Source organism: Tenrec ecaudatus, chromosome 18, assembly GCF_050624435.1.
Source record: "Tenrec ecaudatus isolate mTenEca1 chromosome 18, mTenEca1.hap1, whole genome shotgun sequence".
Taxonomy (NCBI): domain Eukaryota; kingdom Metazoa; phylum Chordata; class Mammalia; order Afrosoricida; family Tenrecidae; genus Tenrec; species Tenrec ecaudatus.
This window is the reverse complement of record NC_134547.1, coordinates 9,203,682-9,218,130: the sequence shown is the minus strand read 5'-3', so window position 1 is coordinate 9,218,130 and position 14,449 is coordinate 9,203,682. Positions and strand designations below refer to the sequence as shown.

The following is a 14,449-nucleotide window of genomic DNA, read 5'->3' as shown; positions in this document are numbered from 1 at the left end:
ACGTGTGAGGTTGCTAACTGCCAGGTCAAAAGTTTGAACCCCCAGCTGATCCATGAGGAGAAAAGGAGGCTTTCTGGTAGCCTATAGGGTCGCTATGCGTCGGAAGCAACGTGGTGGCCGTGAGTTTGGGAAAGTCTGTGAGCGATGGCCCCAGGGTAAAGTGTCCACTTGCCAGAAGAAGAAACCATGCGAATGATTCTCTAGAAAAGGGGGAAGGCTGTACCCTGTCAATGCCAGAAAACATGCACGACTTGGAAAACAAAACCCCCCAGGCAGTCAGTCCCCCGGACTTCCGTTCTCAGAGGCTCCTCTGCTTGTTCCCCATGCAGCTGTGTGTTCCTGCCCTACCACCTCCTGGTCAGCAGCCCCAGGAGCAAAAGAGTTTGGAATAGCCTGGGACTCTGGATCATTAGCCAGGGTTCAGTGCCAGGATATAGTTATGGATATTTTATCAGAGAAATGGACACTTCTCTGAAAGGAACCTTTTGGATGGATGGATGGATGGATGGATGGATGGATGGATGGATGGATGGATGGATGGATGGATGGATGGATGGCTATATAGAGGACTGATAGATGGATAGACGTGTAGATAGATTGATGGGTTGATAAGTGGATGTATGGATGGATAGCTATACAGAGGACTGGTAGATGGATAGATGTGTCGATGGATGGTGGATAAACAAATGGTAGATGGATAAATGGCTGTTGGATAGATGTGTGGATTGATGGGTGGGTAGACGAATGGGTAGGTGGATGGATGGATGGATGGATGGATGGATGGATGGATGGATGGATGAATGGGTAGGTAAATTTATGGATGGATAGATGAATGGATGTACAGATGGATGTATAAATGGATGAGTAGGTAGATTGATGGATGGATGGGTGGATAAATGGATGGATAGGTAGATTGATGGATAGATAGATGAATGGATGTATAGCTGGAGGGGTGGATAAATGGATAGATAGATGGGTAGGTAGATGGATGGATACTTAGGTGAGTAGTTGGATGGGTGGATAAATGGATGGATGGATGGATGAACTGATAGATGGGTGAGTAGATGGATGGGTGGATACATAGATAGATATGCACCCTGAATCCTTATTAAGATGTAAGCACCCCTTTGTGAGTGACTGAAGCCCAACACCTACTGAGTCCAGCTGAATGTACCCCGTCCTGTTGTTGTTTCCAGCCATCTCCCTCTTCCACAGAGCGTGACAACCGACACCCTGGTAGCCATCAGCTGTCTGTCCTCCAGGACAACCATGAGTCCTTAACCCTCCTGAAGGCGGGGTGCAGAGGGGGAACCAGGTTCCTGTCACACATCCAACATAGTGAGTGGTGTAGGTTGGGGCGGCAGACGCTGGTCGTTCCTGGTAAGAAAATGTAAGGGGAGAAGTCCTGCTTTCTGCCAGCTGCCCCCATCAGTGGGGAAGAGGTCTCTAGGGAAAAGGCCCAAGACAAAGCGAACAGTGGCCAGGTGCAGGGCTCTGCCATGGCTCTGGAGCCCCAGGGCGGAGCGCACAGGAAAGCCCCTCGGCTGAACCCCAAGGGTGCCTTGAAAAAAAGACCTGGTAACAAACCAAAGCCATGTTGCACATCCCATGGATGCACTTCTGCGTTGATTTACAGGGGGGCGCTGTGTGAGTCCGGGTTGACCAGAGAAACATTCAGAGACACTCGTGTGGATAAGAAAAAATAATCTATGAAAAAATAATAATTTATAAATAATCAAGGGCTCGTAAGGGAGGGAGGGAGGGGGGAAATGAGAAGCTGATCCCAAGGACTCAAGCAGAAAGCAAATGTTTTGAAAATGATGATGGCAACAAATGTGCAAATGTGCTTGACACCATGGATGGATGGATGGAGTGTGATAAACGTTGTATGAGCCCTCAATAAAATTATTTTTAAAAAAGAAAGACAGAGCTTTCTACCAACGAGCAATTGTACATTAATAAACCAGCCCAGTCCAGTTCAAGTTCATAGTCCGCTATTAGCCCATATGCCCATACCAGTCTAAAAATTCCTCTTCAGACTCACGCAACACATACAATGATGCCGAATGAAAGAAAATCACAGGCCAGTGGAAGAAGGTCTTATGGGTCCAGTGGCGCTGGAAGCATTTCCGCGCTGGCGTGGGTCTCCACGTGGCTCCTCCAGCTCCTGGGCTCTGGCTCCATCAGTGTAGCTCCATGTGGCTTGTCAGCAGGAATGTCTCACAGGGAGACCAAGAAGTCAGTGTGGGTCTGGTCTCTAGGGAGCTCTTTATTTCCTTAGTGCCTCCAAATGAGGTCAAACCGTGACCTGAATGACAGGCTCAACTCCGCCCCTTCACTCTTAATAGTCTCAAGTTGACACTTGACGATGTAACCAGCACAACTACCAAAACTCAGGACGGATTCCAGGCAACTCTGTGTCCCTGCCCCTCCCCGGCCACTTTAGCCAAGGGGGGGGGGGCGGTCTGGGAGCCAGGAGACCCTCAAGTTGGATTTAAAGAAGAGTCAGCCAGAAGGACTTAGGGCCCGAGCCAAACCCACTGAGGTAGGAGTCCATTCAGCCTCATAACTGCCCTGCCTGTGTGACAGAGAAGACCTGCCCCTGCAGGACACACACACACACACACACACACACACACACACACACAGAAACCTTTACAGGTGCAGACCGCCTCATCTTCCTCCTGCAGGACCGGCCCTGAGTTTGAACCACTGACCTTCAGATCAGAAGCAAACTGAGATGTGGACAGAATTACCCACTAAAGAGGCTCAGGCAGTCGTCACCCCACCCCACTCCCCAAGTTCACAGAGAGCAAGCACGTCCTGGTGGCCTGGCCAACACCCTGTGTCCTTCCTTCGGGCCTCAAGATACAGATCTCAGGGACAGGCTCCAGGGGGCATTCCATCCTCCTCCGCCCTGGGGAAATGTGGAGGTGAGAAAGGGCAGTCTTCAGCAGGGCTCCAAAGGGGCCTGGGATTAGCACCAACCAGGAGACTCGGAGTCTCTGCTGCCCTCCCCACCCACACCTCACCCCAGCCCGCACCACCCCACAGACAGTAGGAAAGGAGAGGTGACCACAGGCTCCAGGGAGGCGAGGTGACCACCAGCACCCCTCTGTGAGTCAGCGCAGCTACCTAGCAATTCCCGAGTGCAGAAATCTGAGGTCAGCGTCCCAGCCTGCATCCCACGAGCCTCCTTCTCCTTCCTCGCTTGTCTCTCTCTTTCCCAAAGAAAACCCTCCCACGGTCCCGTTGAACGCTGAGATTGCCTCCTTAAGAGGAAGGATGCCTAATGGCCAGACTCGGATAGAACAGGAGGACGGGTGGACCCAGTGGCCAGGACAATGGGCTCCAGCCAAAAACCATTGTGAGGTCGTGTTTCCTGCCAAAAACCATTGTGAGGTCATGTTTCCTGCCAAAAACCATTGTGAGGTCGAGTTTCCTTCGGTGGCGTGTGAGGTCATTAAGGGTCAGGAACAGACTGGCTGGCACCCGACCACAGCCACTGGGCAAACACCATGTCCTTCTGCAGGTACAGGTCGCTCCTGGCAACCTGTCCAAAGTTTGTGAAGCAAAGTTTCACCCTCCCGGATCCTAAGGGGCACATTGCTTCGCTTCTTCCAAAAAGGGCTTGCTTGTTCTTCTGAAGTTCATGACACTTCCAGTCTCCACCAGCAGCATAACTCACATGCATCTGTTCTTTTTTTTTTTAATTTTATTTTAAAAATCATTTTGTTTGAGGCTCGTACAGTTCTTATCACAATCCATACACCCATCCATTGTGTCAAGCACATTTGTTGCCCTCATTCTCAAAACATTTTCTTTCTACTTGAGCCCTTGTTATCAGCTCCTCATTTCCCTCCTCCCTTCCCCCTCCCTCATGAACCTCTGATAATTTACAAATTATTATTATTTTATTATATCTTACACTGTCCGATGTCTCCCTTCACCCATTTTTCTGCTATCCACCTCCCAGGGAGGAGGTTATATGTAGATCCTTGTAATCAGTTCCCCCTTTCTACCCCACCCACCCTCCACCCTCCTGGTATTGCCACTCTCACCACTGGTCCTGAAGGGATCATCCGTCCTGGATTTCCTGTGTTTCCAGTTCCTATCTGTACCAGTGTGCATCCTCTGGTCTAGCCAGATTTGCAAGGTAGAATTGGTATCATGATATTGGGGGGGAGGAAGCATTCAAGAACTACAGGAAAGTTGTATGTTTAATCAGTCCTACACAGCACCCTGACTGATTCGTCTCCTCCCCACGACCCTTCTGTAAGGGATGTCCCGTTGCCTACAGAGGGGTGTGTCGATTCTTCTTTAGCGCACAGCTCTTCAATCCTTTTAAAAAGATCTTTTCTAATAGTCATTGCATTGGGGGATCGTGAAGCTCTGATCACAATCCATCCATCCATCTGTGTGTCAGCACATTGCTATATTTGTTGCCATCTTTGTCTTCAAAACATTTTCTTTCTACTTGAGCCCTTGGGATCAGCTCCTCATTCCCACCCCTCCCTCTAAAGAGGTCCTATGAAGTAGATTTGTCCCGAGCAAGAATTTGGGTTTTGTTTGTTCCGACTGCTGTTGCCTTGAGCTTTGTTCTTTGTTTGTTCCGACTGCTGTTCCCATGAGCATTGATTGGGGACTGTGCTTTCCCCAGGAGCCTGGTGGCAGAGAGGCAGTCCCCCCCCTCACCCCCCCCCCCCCGTCTCAGAGGTCGCGATGCATCAGAATTGCTTGATGGAAGTCAGTTTGGTACCTGTGGGAGATTCTGTCATGACGTCCCTGGGGCTGCAGATGGTTAAACACTCGGCCGCAGTGGCAAGGCCGGCAGTTCAAGCCCATCCACTGCCTCCTTAGGGGACAAAGATGTGGCGGCCACATCGCCGAGGAAAGCCAATGGGATCCTTTTTTGACTCCGTCACCCAGGGTGGTTATGTGTCAATATTAACTCAATGGCACTCAAGAACTTTGACTTGGGGGGGCGGGCAGGGGACAATGCAAGTTCATCTGAAACGCACCTCACTGCCACGGAGTGGGCTCCGACCCACAGGGGCAGCCGGTCTCTTCTGCCTCCCAAGGAGCTGCTGGTGGGTTTGAACTGCTGGCCTGGCTGTTAGCGATCCAATGCCGATCCCCGCAGCGCCACTTTGAGTGGTGAGCAAAGCTTAGCTTATGATGCCGCTGGGCCACAGGCTGGCTTGGGGGGGTGGCATCGGGGCGAACGGAGGCGGGTGAGTGGGGAGTAAGAATTAGAGCCCCTGCAAAGGCCCTGAGGCAGGACTCTGGCTGGGGAGGGAGCGGGGAGGCTCCCCACCACCACCACCACCAGGCACCCCACCCACTATGGTGAAAATCCACACGATTAGTAAGTAGGCACAAGGGAGCCCATGCCTACATGGCTTGCTGAGCCCACTGCCCCTTGTCTGGGTTTGAGTCTGCAAAATGAGGCTGCGGTTCTGTGGGCGGGGGCTGCGGGGGCAGGGGGGGGGTGTCGCAGGAGGTGACCTCACAGCAGAAAGCTCAGATGTGGTGGGGGTGGGGTGGTGGAATATGTTCCCTACAGGTGAGTGAGGAAGCACAAGGATGCTTGTGCTTACCTGGCTTGTTGGGTGATCCTACACTGCTACTGTGTGTGTGTGTGTGTGTGTGTGTGTGTGTGTGTGTTGGGGGTGGGGCAGTGTGAAGAGGGCAGGTGGTAAGGAGGCGGGGTCATAGAGGGGGTTCTGAACAGAGAAGGGGTGTGGCCAGGCACAGGTTCCGCTGCTGCCAGCCCGAAGGACCTGCATGTGGTTGGCTGTGCGTGTGTGTGTATGCGCACGCGTGTGTGTGCACGTGTTTGGGGGTGGGGAGAAAGCAGTGATCAAGGCAGACATGCTCCTGCCCTGTGGGACTCAAATCCCAGACGGCGAAGCCTCGCTCTGGATTCCGTGCCGAGGCCTCGTGTGGAGGCTGCTGCGTGACCTCAGGGAGTCACATTGTCAACTTCTCAGGATGGCGTCCACCTCTCAGGATGCTAGGAGCCGTCTGATCACCCAGGCCCTTCGCATAACATTGCCATAAAGGGAGGGCCTTGCCCCCCTCCCTAAACCCCTCGACGCCCTCCGCTGGGGCCAGACCCTTAGCTGAGGCGTCTCGGGACTTATCCAGCCCCTGAGGTCTGAGGAGACCTGACCAGGGCAGGTATTCAGGTCTGCATTCGGGAGGCGACATTGCAACTGGGAGTTTGGATACAAAGATGGGCAGACGGAGGAGGTGGGAACAGCATGCTTGGCGGGGGAACAGAATGGGCTAAGGCTTGGAAGTATGGAAAAAGCTTTATGAGAGAGAGAGAGAGAATGACTGCAGTGAGGAGCCCCTGGTTTAAATGCTCAACTAGTAGTCCTCCAAAGGTTGGTGGTTCTAACCCATGCAGTAGCTCCAGGGGAGAAGGGCCTGGGCACCAACCTGACAGCCCTCCAGGGCTTTAGGAGGCTCCACAAGGCTCTGGAGCTGGGACCTCAGGGGAGCAGGACAACTGGCCTGTTGTCCAAGATGTCCCTCTCTGCGTGGGTTCAAACACCCCACCCCACCCCCCGCCCACTGGTCTGTTGGCCCTTAAACCCATGCATCCAAACTCACGGCCATCGAACCCATTCCGCCTCTCAGCAGTCCCACAGGACAGAGTCGAAGTACCCCAGTGGGTTTCCAACAGTAACTCTCGCTGGGAGGATGGAACCTCATCTTTCTCCCTCGGTGCAGCCGGTGGTTTCGAACTGCCAGCTCTGCAGTGAGCAGGCTGTCACGTAACCCACGGTGCCAGCAGGACTCCTTTTGGGCTCCTCGTCTGAAGCCCGGAGAAGAACGGATGCCTTCGGAAGACGGTGTTGGCCAGGGAGCTTTGGGAAGTCCCGGGAACTGCCTAAAGAACAAGCAAATCCGCCTTGGAAGGAGCCCGGCCAGGCTTCTTAGAGGCCAGGACATGAGGCTTTGGACGCGTGGTCAGGAGGAACCGACAGCTGGAGAAAGGCATTGTCGTGCTTGGTAAAGAGGAACGAGGAGGAGTTTTGAGAAGAGAGGAAGGCCCTTGACAAGACGGATGGACAGATGGACACAGTAGCAACCATGGACCCAAACCTAACCACCACGGTGAGGCCGGCACAGGACCGTGTGCGGTTTCGCTCTGTTGGGTCGCTATGAGTCAGGACAGGCCCAAGAGCACCTCGCCAACCACCACCACCACCAAAGTCCGAGCATGTCGGAGGCAACCTAGCCTCCTTCAACCGAAGGGTCCGTGGGCGCAATTGTATGGCTAAATCTATAAAGATCATAGTACAGTCAAAGAAGATAGGAGAGGGGGGCAAATAAAGGAGTCAGACACCTTTCATGGTTAGCATGCTCACCTCCAGCAAGGCCATGTTCTCAGCAGCCAGGTCCGCGCACACATACACAGAGAGAGAGAATATATTTCCAACCAAGGCTTATATATACTTAGGGGGCGTGAAAGCCCCCCTAATAGCAGGTAACCACATACATAACCGGAAGGGACTGTACAACAGCCATGTGCATGACAGGAAGGGAGTGAGCTCGGGGTGTACCTGCATTAAGAAGGGGAGGGACAAGGGGTACACAGGTGACAAGACGGGCAGACCCCAGATTCAAGATGGCAGCCTAACCTGGGTCCTCCTTGAGGGGGCTTGACCTTGACTCTGAGCTGTCCTTCAGGGGAGCAATCCACTATCCTCATCCACAGGGAGTGGACCCTAGCTGGGGTGGGACAGACAATAGGGCCTGATTGCTCTAGAGCAGCAGTTCTCAACCTGTGGGTCTCGACCCCTTTGAGGGTGGAATGACCCTTTCACAGGGGCACCAGATTCATCACAGTAGCAACATGACAGTGATGAAGTAGCAACGAACATAATTTGATGGTTGGGGTGGGGGGGTCACCACCACATGAGGAACTGTATGAAAGGGTCACGGCATCAGGAAGGTTGAGAACCACTGCCCTAGATGGCTGATACCCTCAGGGAGATCAGTGCACAGTCATTTACCATGTGTAGCAAGCAGCGTCCTAGGTTTGGCATGTATTTGGGGGAGACAACCTGGGGAAAAATGCTTTTATATCCCACAGAGCACTGAACTATTTGCAATTCCTCTCCCCTGGAAGACCAGCAAACTCCCTGTGGTTGGGTTGATTCCGATGTACAGGGAGCGCTAAGGGACCCAGCAGAACGGGCCCTGGAAGTTTCTGAGGCTGTGAATCTTTTATGAGAGTAGAAAGCCTCAATCTTCCTCCCTCGGTGTGGCTGGTGGGTTTGAACCATCGACCTTTACGTTTCTACCTCACCACACAGGGCTCTTTGCTATTACCACCCACGGGCTCCTGTGTCTTCCCCACCTCGGGCCACAGCCTCCCCCCGCCAGCCCCCCACAGAGTCTCCCTGCTTCACCAAGCCTCTGACCGGGCACACTGGCCGGTCACTGCCATTCCTCACCTCCAGCGGAGCGAGAGCTGCAGGCCAGGCCCTGGACACATGGAGTGCAGGAGCGAGCGGTCACCCAGAGACAGAACAGGAGAGAAAGCCCCCCACCCCGGGCACCCTGGGGGGTGGCCTGCCTGGGGACACACAGGGAGAGATTGCTGGGCAGGAACCTGGGTAGAGCTCTCCCAGTGCAGCCTCAGGCACGCGTTGGAGGTCAGGCCACTAAGGGAGGCATTCCTGGCCAGAGGCAAGGCAGGCGCCGTGACCCACGGGGGGCCAGATCCAGGGGTGCACGGGGGAGGAAGACAGAAGACCCTGAAAAAGACGAGGATCCTCGCCCAGATGGACAGACACAGTGGCTGCAACAATGGGCTCACCGGAACCATTCTGGGAGGGGGTGGAGGCACAGGACAGGGCCATATTTCCTTCTGGTGGAGATGGGGTCATTATACCTCAGGTGGCCCTGGCCAGAGCGGCAGGAGCTTTGGTGGCTTCATGGGTTAGGTGTTAGGCTGCCAGCCAGAAGGTCAGCAGTTCAGAACCAACACTTGCCCCCAGGAAGAGTGACAGTCTCGCGAGGGGAGAGGGAGCGCTAGAACTGATGGTGATCACGCAATTCATTTTTAAAAGCGATTTAACCGGGGGTTGGGGGGGTTGGGAGTGAGGGGGTGTTAGAAAAATATCCTCCAATTGATTGTATATTGAATTGTGTGATGTGTGGATGACACGTCAAGAAGACTGTTTAAATCAAATCAATCAAAAGAGCTACCGTCTCGGGAAGGCACACGGGTGCGGTTCCACCCAGTCCTCCATGATCGCTGTAGCTCGCGAGCCATTGGTGGTGTGGTTACGCCGTCGGGCTGTGATCTGCATGGTCGACAGTTCGAAACCACGAGCAGCGCCATGGAAGCAAGGCTGGGCCTTCGACTCCTGCAGGGGCGCTGTGAGTCAGCAACGACTCAACGGCACTGAGTTTGGTTAGGGTTCGGTTTCTCAGAAAACTGAACAAAGCAAACAATCACGCTTGCCCTTTTGTGATGGGCTAAGTTCACTGTGTGCCACGTCCCCCAGGCCCGTCTCGGTTTCATCGTTAATCTCCGGCGATGCCTGGTGTTCATGGGCTTTTCTGGGCGGTTTGTTACGGGAGCGGATTGCCAGGCCTTTCTGCAGCCGCACTGTTAGCGCCCGCCCGCCGACCTTCGGTGCGGTCGCTGGACATAACCTGCGGGCAACACCCAGAGATTCCTGGGTCAAAGGCTAAGTGTATGGAAATGGCCCTCCCCCCGCCAGTAGACCATCCCCTTTTTCTGGCCAAAAGATGAAATTCCCCTAGAGCAGCGGTTCTCAGCCTTCCTCAAGCCGTGACCCTTTCAGACAGCTCCTCATGTGATGGTGACCCCCCCCAACCATAAAATTATTTCCGTGGCTACTTCCTCGCTGTCATTTTGCTCCTGTGATGAATCATCATGTCAATATCTGATAAGCGGGATGTAGTTTCATGGCTACAAATGGAACGTCAGGAAAGCAGCGTGATTCATCACAAGAACAATAGCATTATCGATGGTGGAATATGTATACCTCTGATGACAAATCATGACATTGTGTCTTGAAGCGGTGTAGCATGGGTAACAGTCTTCACGCTGGGGGGCTCCTAGGTGGGCGCATCTGCACGTGGGCGGATAGAGGAGCGGGGTCACGGCTCCCAAGACCATCAGAAATCTGTGTTTTCCGATGGTCTTAGGCGACTCCTGTGAAAGGGTCCTTCGACCCCCAAAGGGGTCTTGACCCACAGGTTGAGAACCCCAGCCCTAGCCTGTGGCAGCCCAGAGGGCCCCTGACCCTGCTCCATTGCTTGCTGGACCCTCTCTTGCTTTGGGCTTGTGCTCCCACCATCAGGGGTGTCCATAAGCTGACCTCCCCCAGCGCAGGCCCGGGGGGCCCCTGGTCCCCCTTCCTCTCCTCCTGGGTCTCACACTGTCCTCCTCCTTCCCGCAGTGAGAAGTTGCCCGGGGACTACTTCCGGTACAAAGGCATCCTCTTCCCCCTGGGCCTCTACTCTCCGGAGAGCATCAGCACCGCTGGGAACAGCCAGGACGTACGCAGCGACGACATCTTCATCATCACCTACCCCAAGTCAGGTAGGTACCTGAGGCCCGGGAGGGGGGCGGGTGGGACCGGTGTGTGGGGTTTGCTTTCTGGTAGGTCACCCCCCAACCCCTTTGCTAGGCTGGAACACACGACCCAGGCGGTGCGGGGTGTCCGCACAATCTCAGGTCTGCAAGCCCCCAAAGAAGTGCTTCCTGCACCCCTGGTGGGGCGGCGGAGTGGTGATGAATTGTGCGCTGCTAACTGCAAGGTCAGCAGTTTGAAACCACCAGCTGCCCCGAGGGAGAAAGATGAGGCTGTGTATTCCGGTAATCTTGGAATCTTTTCTCCATTTATCGCGATGTGACCTATTGGAGACAAAAAAATAATTTGTCAAGGAGCTCCGCTCGCTAGAGTCCACAGTCAATGTCCACCGAAGCAGCCGTCCAGAGATGGCACGACACATCGCTCTGTCAATCTGCTGCGCGGGGAGGCTCCTTTGAGGGCTACAGGGCGCCTGACCCACGCCGTGGGATTTTAATCGCCCCCTACGCGTGTGAACGTTGGCTGTTGACTACGGAAGACTGAAGAACAATTATGCGCTTGGATTTTGATGGTGGAGAAGAATATGGCACGGACCATGGACTGCTAAAAGGACAAACCTTGAAAAAAGGAGGACCAGAGTGCTCCTTAGAGGCAAGGATGGCGAGACTTCTCGTGTTTGTTTGTTGGGCTGCCTGCTAGCCTAAGAGCCCGGAGAGCACCCAGGATTAAGCCCTCCGGAATCACCAGAAGGTTAGCAGTTCCGGCCCACTCACCGGCTCCGCGTGAAGCCGGCCTGCCCAAATGCCCACTGTAGATGCCGGCCCAGAAAACCTACGCGAGGCAGCTCGACCCCATCTCAAGAGGATGCTCAGGAGTCTGTTCTGACTGGAGGGCAGACACAAGCAGAGCAGGCGCTAAGCATCCCCCGTCCATCTCCCCACGCCCCGACCTTGGCCCCAGTCCTTTGGCTCAAACACAAAACCATCTCTCTGCCACCAACTCGATTCATCGCGACCCTCTAGGACAGGGCAGAACTGCCGCTGTGGGTTCCCAAGGCTGTAACTCGTTACGGGAGTAGAAAACCGCATCTGACACCCCTCGCCTATTCTCTGAATCTTATCCATTTGGCTTTCCTGGAAATGTCCTACAAGTGGAATCAGGCTGTGTGCAGGTCCCTACGGCCGGCTTTGTAAGGTCCATCCTGTTGTGACCTGTGGGGCATCTTGATTCCTTCTTGGTGCCCTGCCCTCAGTGAGAGAGAAGCCCATTTGACGTAGTGGTTGTGCAGTGGGGCTGGGAACCACAAGGCCAGCAGTTCAAGACCACCAACTGCTCCTTGGGAGAAAGTGAGGCTCTATTCCTGTCAAGACTTAGAATCCTAGAAACTCACAGCGGACTTGATGGCAGTGGGGCTTGGTTTTTTTTTTTTTTTTGGACTCTTTTAGGTGTGTTTGGTACTATGGGAGTGGTAGGTGCCGTGGTGGTGCAGTGGGTTAAGCATTGGGGGCCTGTTAAACCACACAAGGTTGGCTGTGTGAACCCACCCACTGCCATTGTGTGAGAGAGAGAGAGAGAGAGAGAGAGAGAGAGAGAGAGAGAGAGAGAGAGAGAGAGAGAGAAACATGACAACCTTGGAAATCCACAGCGGGCAATTCCACTGTCTTCTAGATTCAGAATGGACTTAATGGCCGTTGGTTTGGGTTTCGTGGGCTCTTTTGATGAGTATTCTGTGGTAGAGCTCTCTCCTGGTCACTCTGTGCAGCCGGACCCATCAGACAGGGCAGAATTGCCCCTGTGGGTTCCCACGGCTGTCACTCTTGACAGAAGCAAACAGCCTGGTCTCTCTGCCCCAGAGCGGTGGTGGGGTCACACGGCCGACCTTGTGGTTAGCAGTCCGACATGTCACCCGTGGCATCACCACCAGGGCACGTTCGAGTCGTTCACATTGCTGTGTCTTTAGGCCCATGATTGCAGGAGCTGTGGGAGCATGGTGGGCTTGGTGGTGGGCTCGCAACCACAAGGTCAGCAGTTCCAAACCACCAGCTGCTACAAGGGAGAAATATGAGGTTTTCTACCATCCTAAAGAACTACAGCCCATCAAAGAACAGAAAGTCATATCGTTGTGTGCTCACCTGCATGATACAATCGCTGAAGACAAATAGGTGCATAAGCAAATGTGGTGAAGAAAGCTGATGGTGCCCGGCTATCAAAAGATATAGCATCTGGGGTCTTAAAGGCTTGAAGGTAAACGAGCGGCCATCTAGCTCAGAAGCAACAAAGCCCACATGGAAGAAGCACACCAGCCTGTGCAATCACAAGGTGTCGATGGGATCAGGTATCAGGCATCAAAGACCCAGAACAAAAAATCATGTCAATGTGGATATGGGGGAGTGCAGAGTGGAGACCCAAAGCCCATCTGTAGGCAACTGGCCATCCCCTTATAGAAGGGTCTTGGGAAGGAGACCAGCCAGTCAGGGTGCAGTGTAGCAACAAAGAAACATACAACTTTCTTCTATTTCCTAACTGCTTCCACCACACCCCTACCATGATCCCAAGTGCACCTTACAAATCTGACTATACAGGAAGATGTACACTGGTGCAGATAGGAACTGGAAACACAGGGAATCCAGGGCGGATGATCCCTTCAGGACCAGTGGTGAGAGTGGTGATACCGGGAGGGTGGGGTAGAGAAAGGGAACCCATTATAAGAATCTACATGTGACCTCCTCCCTGGGGGACGGACAACAGAAAAGTGGGTGAAGGGAGATGTCAGACAGTGTAAGACATGACAAAATAATAATAATTTATAAATTATCAAGAGTTCATAAGGGAGCGGGGAGCAGAGAGGGAGGGGGTGAAATGAGGAGCTCATGCCAGGGACTTGAGTAGAAAGCAAATGTTTTGAGAATGATGAGGGTACCAAAGGTATAAATGTGCTTTTCATAATTACTGTATGTATGGATTGTGATAAGAGTTGTATGAGCCCCTAATAAAATGATTAAATAAAAAAGAATTACAGCCCTGGAAACTCACAGGGGGAGTTTTATCCCGACCTATAGGGTCGCTACGAATCAGAATCCACACGATGACAGAGGTTTTGGGGGTTTTAATCTCATGATAAAGGGGTCCTAGGGATGCTGCTGGTATGCACTGGACTGCTAACTACAAGTTCAAGCCCACCAGCCGCCCCTCGGGAGAGAGATGAGGCTGTCTGCTCCTGCGAATATGTGCAGCCTCCGGACCCACAGGGGCAGGTCGACTGTCTTGTGAGTCACACGCTCACAATGAGCTGCCATCGACTTAATAACTTATTGGCTTGGTGTGTGTGTGTGTGTGTGTGTGTGTGTGTGTGTGTGTGTGTGTAACGCCAGTGGCCTAGTGGGTTAGGCATCGGGCTGATACCCATGAGGTTGTTGGTTCAAACCTATTGATCACTCCCCAGGAAAATATGAAGCTGTCTGCTACTATAAAGATTTACAGCCTAAAAAAAAAAAAAAGATTTACAGGCTTAAAAATTATTTTTTTAAGTAAATAAATAAATAATTTTTAAATTATAAAAAGGAAAAGTTTAGGTGAGAGTTAGTAAATAAAAAATTTCCAAAAAAAAAAAAAAGAGCCCCTTGAAAGCAAACGATTTGAGAACGATGAGGGAAACAAATGGGCAAAAGTGCTTGACACAATGGATGGATGTGTGGATTGTGATAAGAGTTGTATGAGCCCCTAATAAAACGATTTAATTAAAAAAAAATTTTTTTAAAGAAAGGAGCCCCCGGTGATGTCGTGGTTACACGTTGGGCTGGTAACCACAACGTTGGCAGTTTGAAACCCCCAGCTGCTCCGAAGTAGAGAGACGGGGC

General features: G+C 52.9%; 1 protein-coding gene across 1 annotated transcript in view; it reads left to right on the top strand.

Moving 5' to 3' along the window:
• The window catches only part of SULT2B1 (sulfotransferase family 2B member 1), a 106,879-nt gene that overhangs the window by 74,525 nt on the left and 17,905 nt on the right, over window positions 1–14,449 (top strand). Inside the window, exon 7 of the mRNA XM_075537912.1 lies at window positions 10,359–10,600. Coding sequence (XP_075394027.1) covers window positions 10,359–10,600 — 242 coding nt within the window. The remainder of the gene's footprint in view (window positions 1–10,358; window positions 10,601–14,449) is intronic.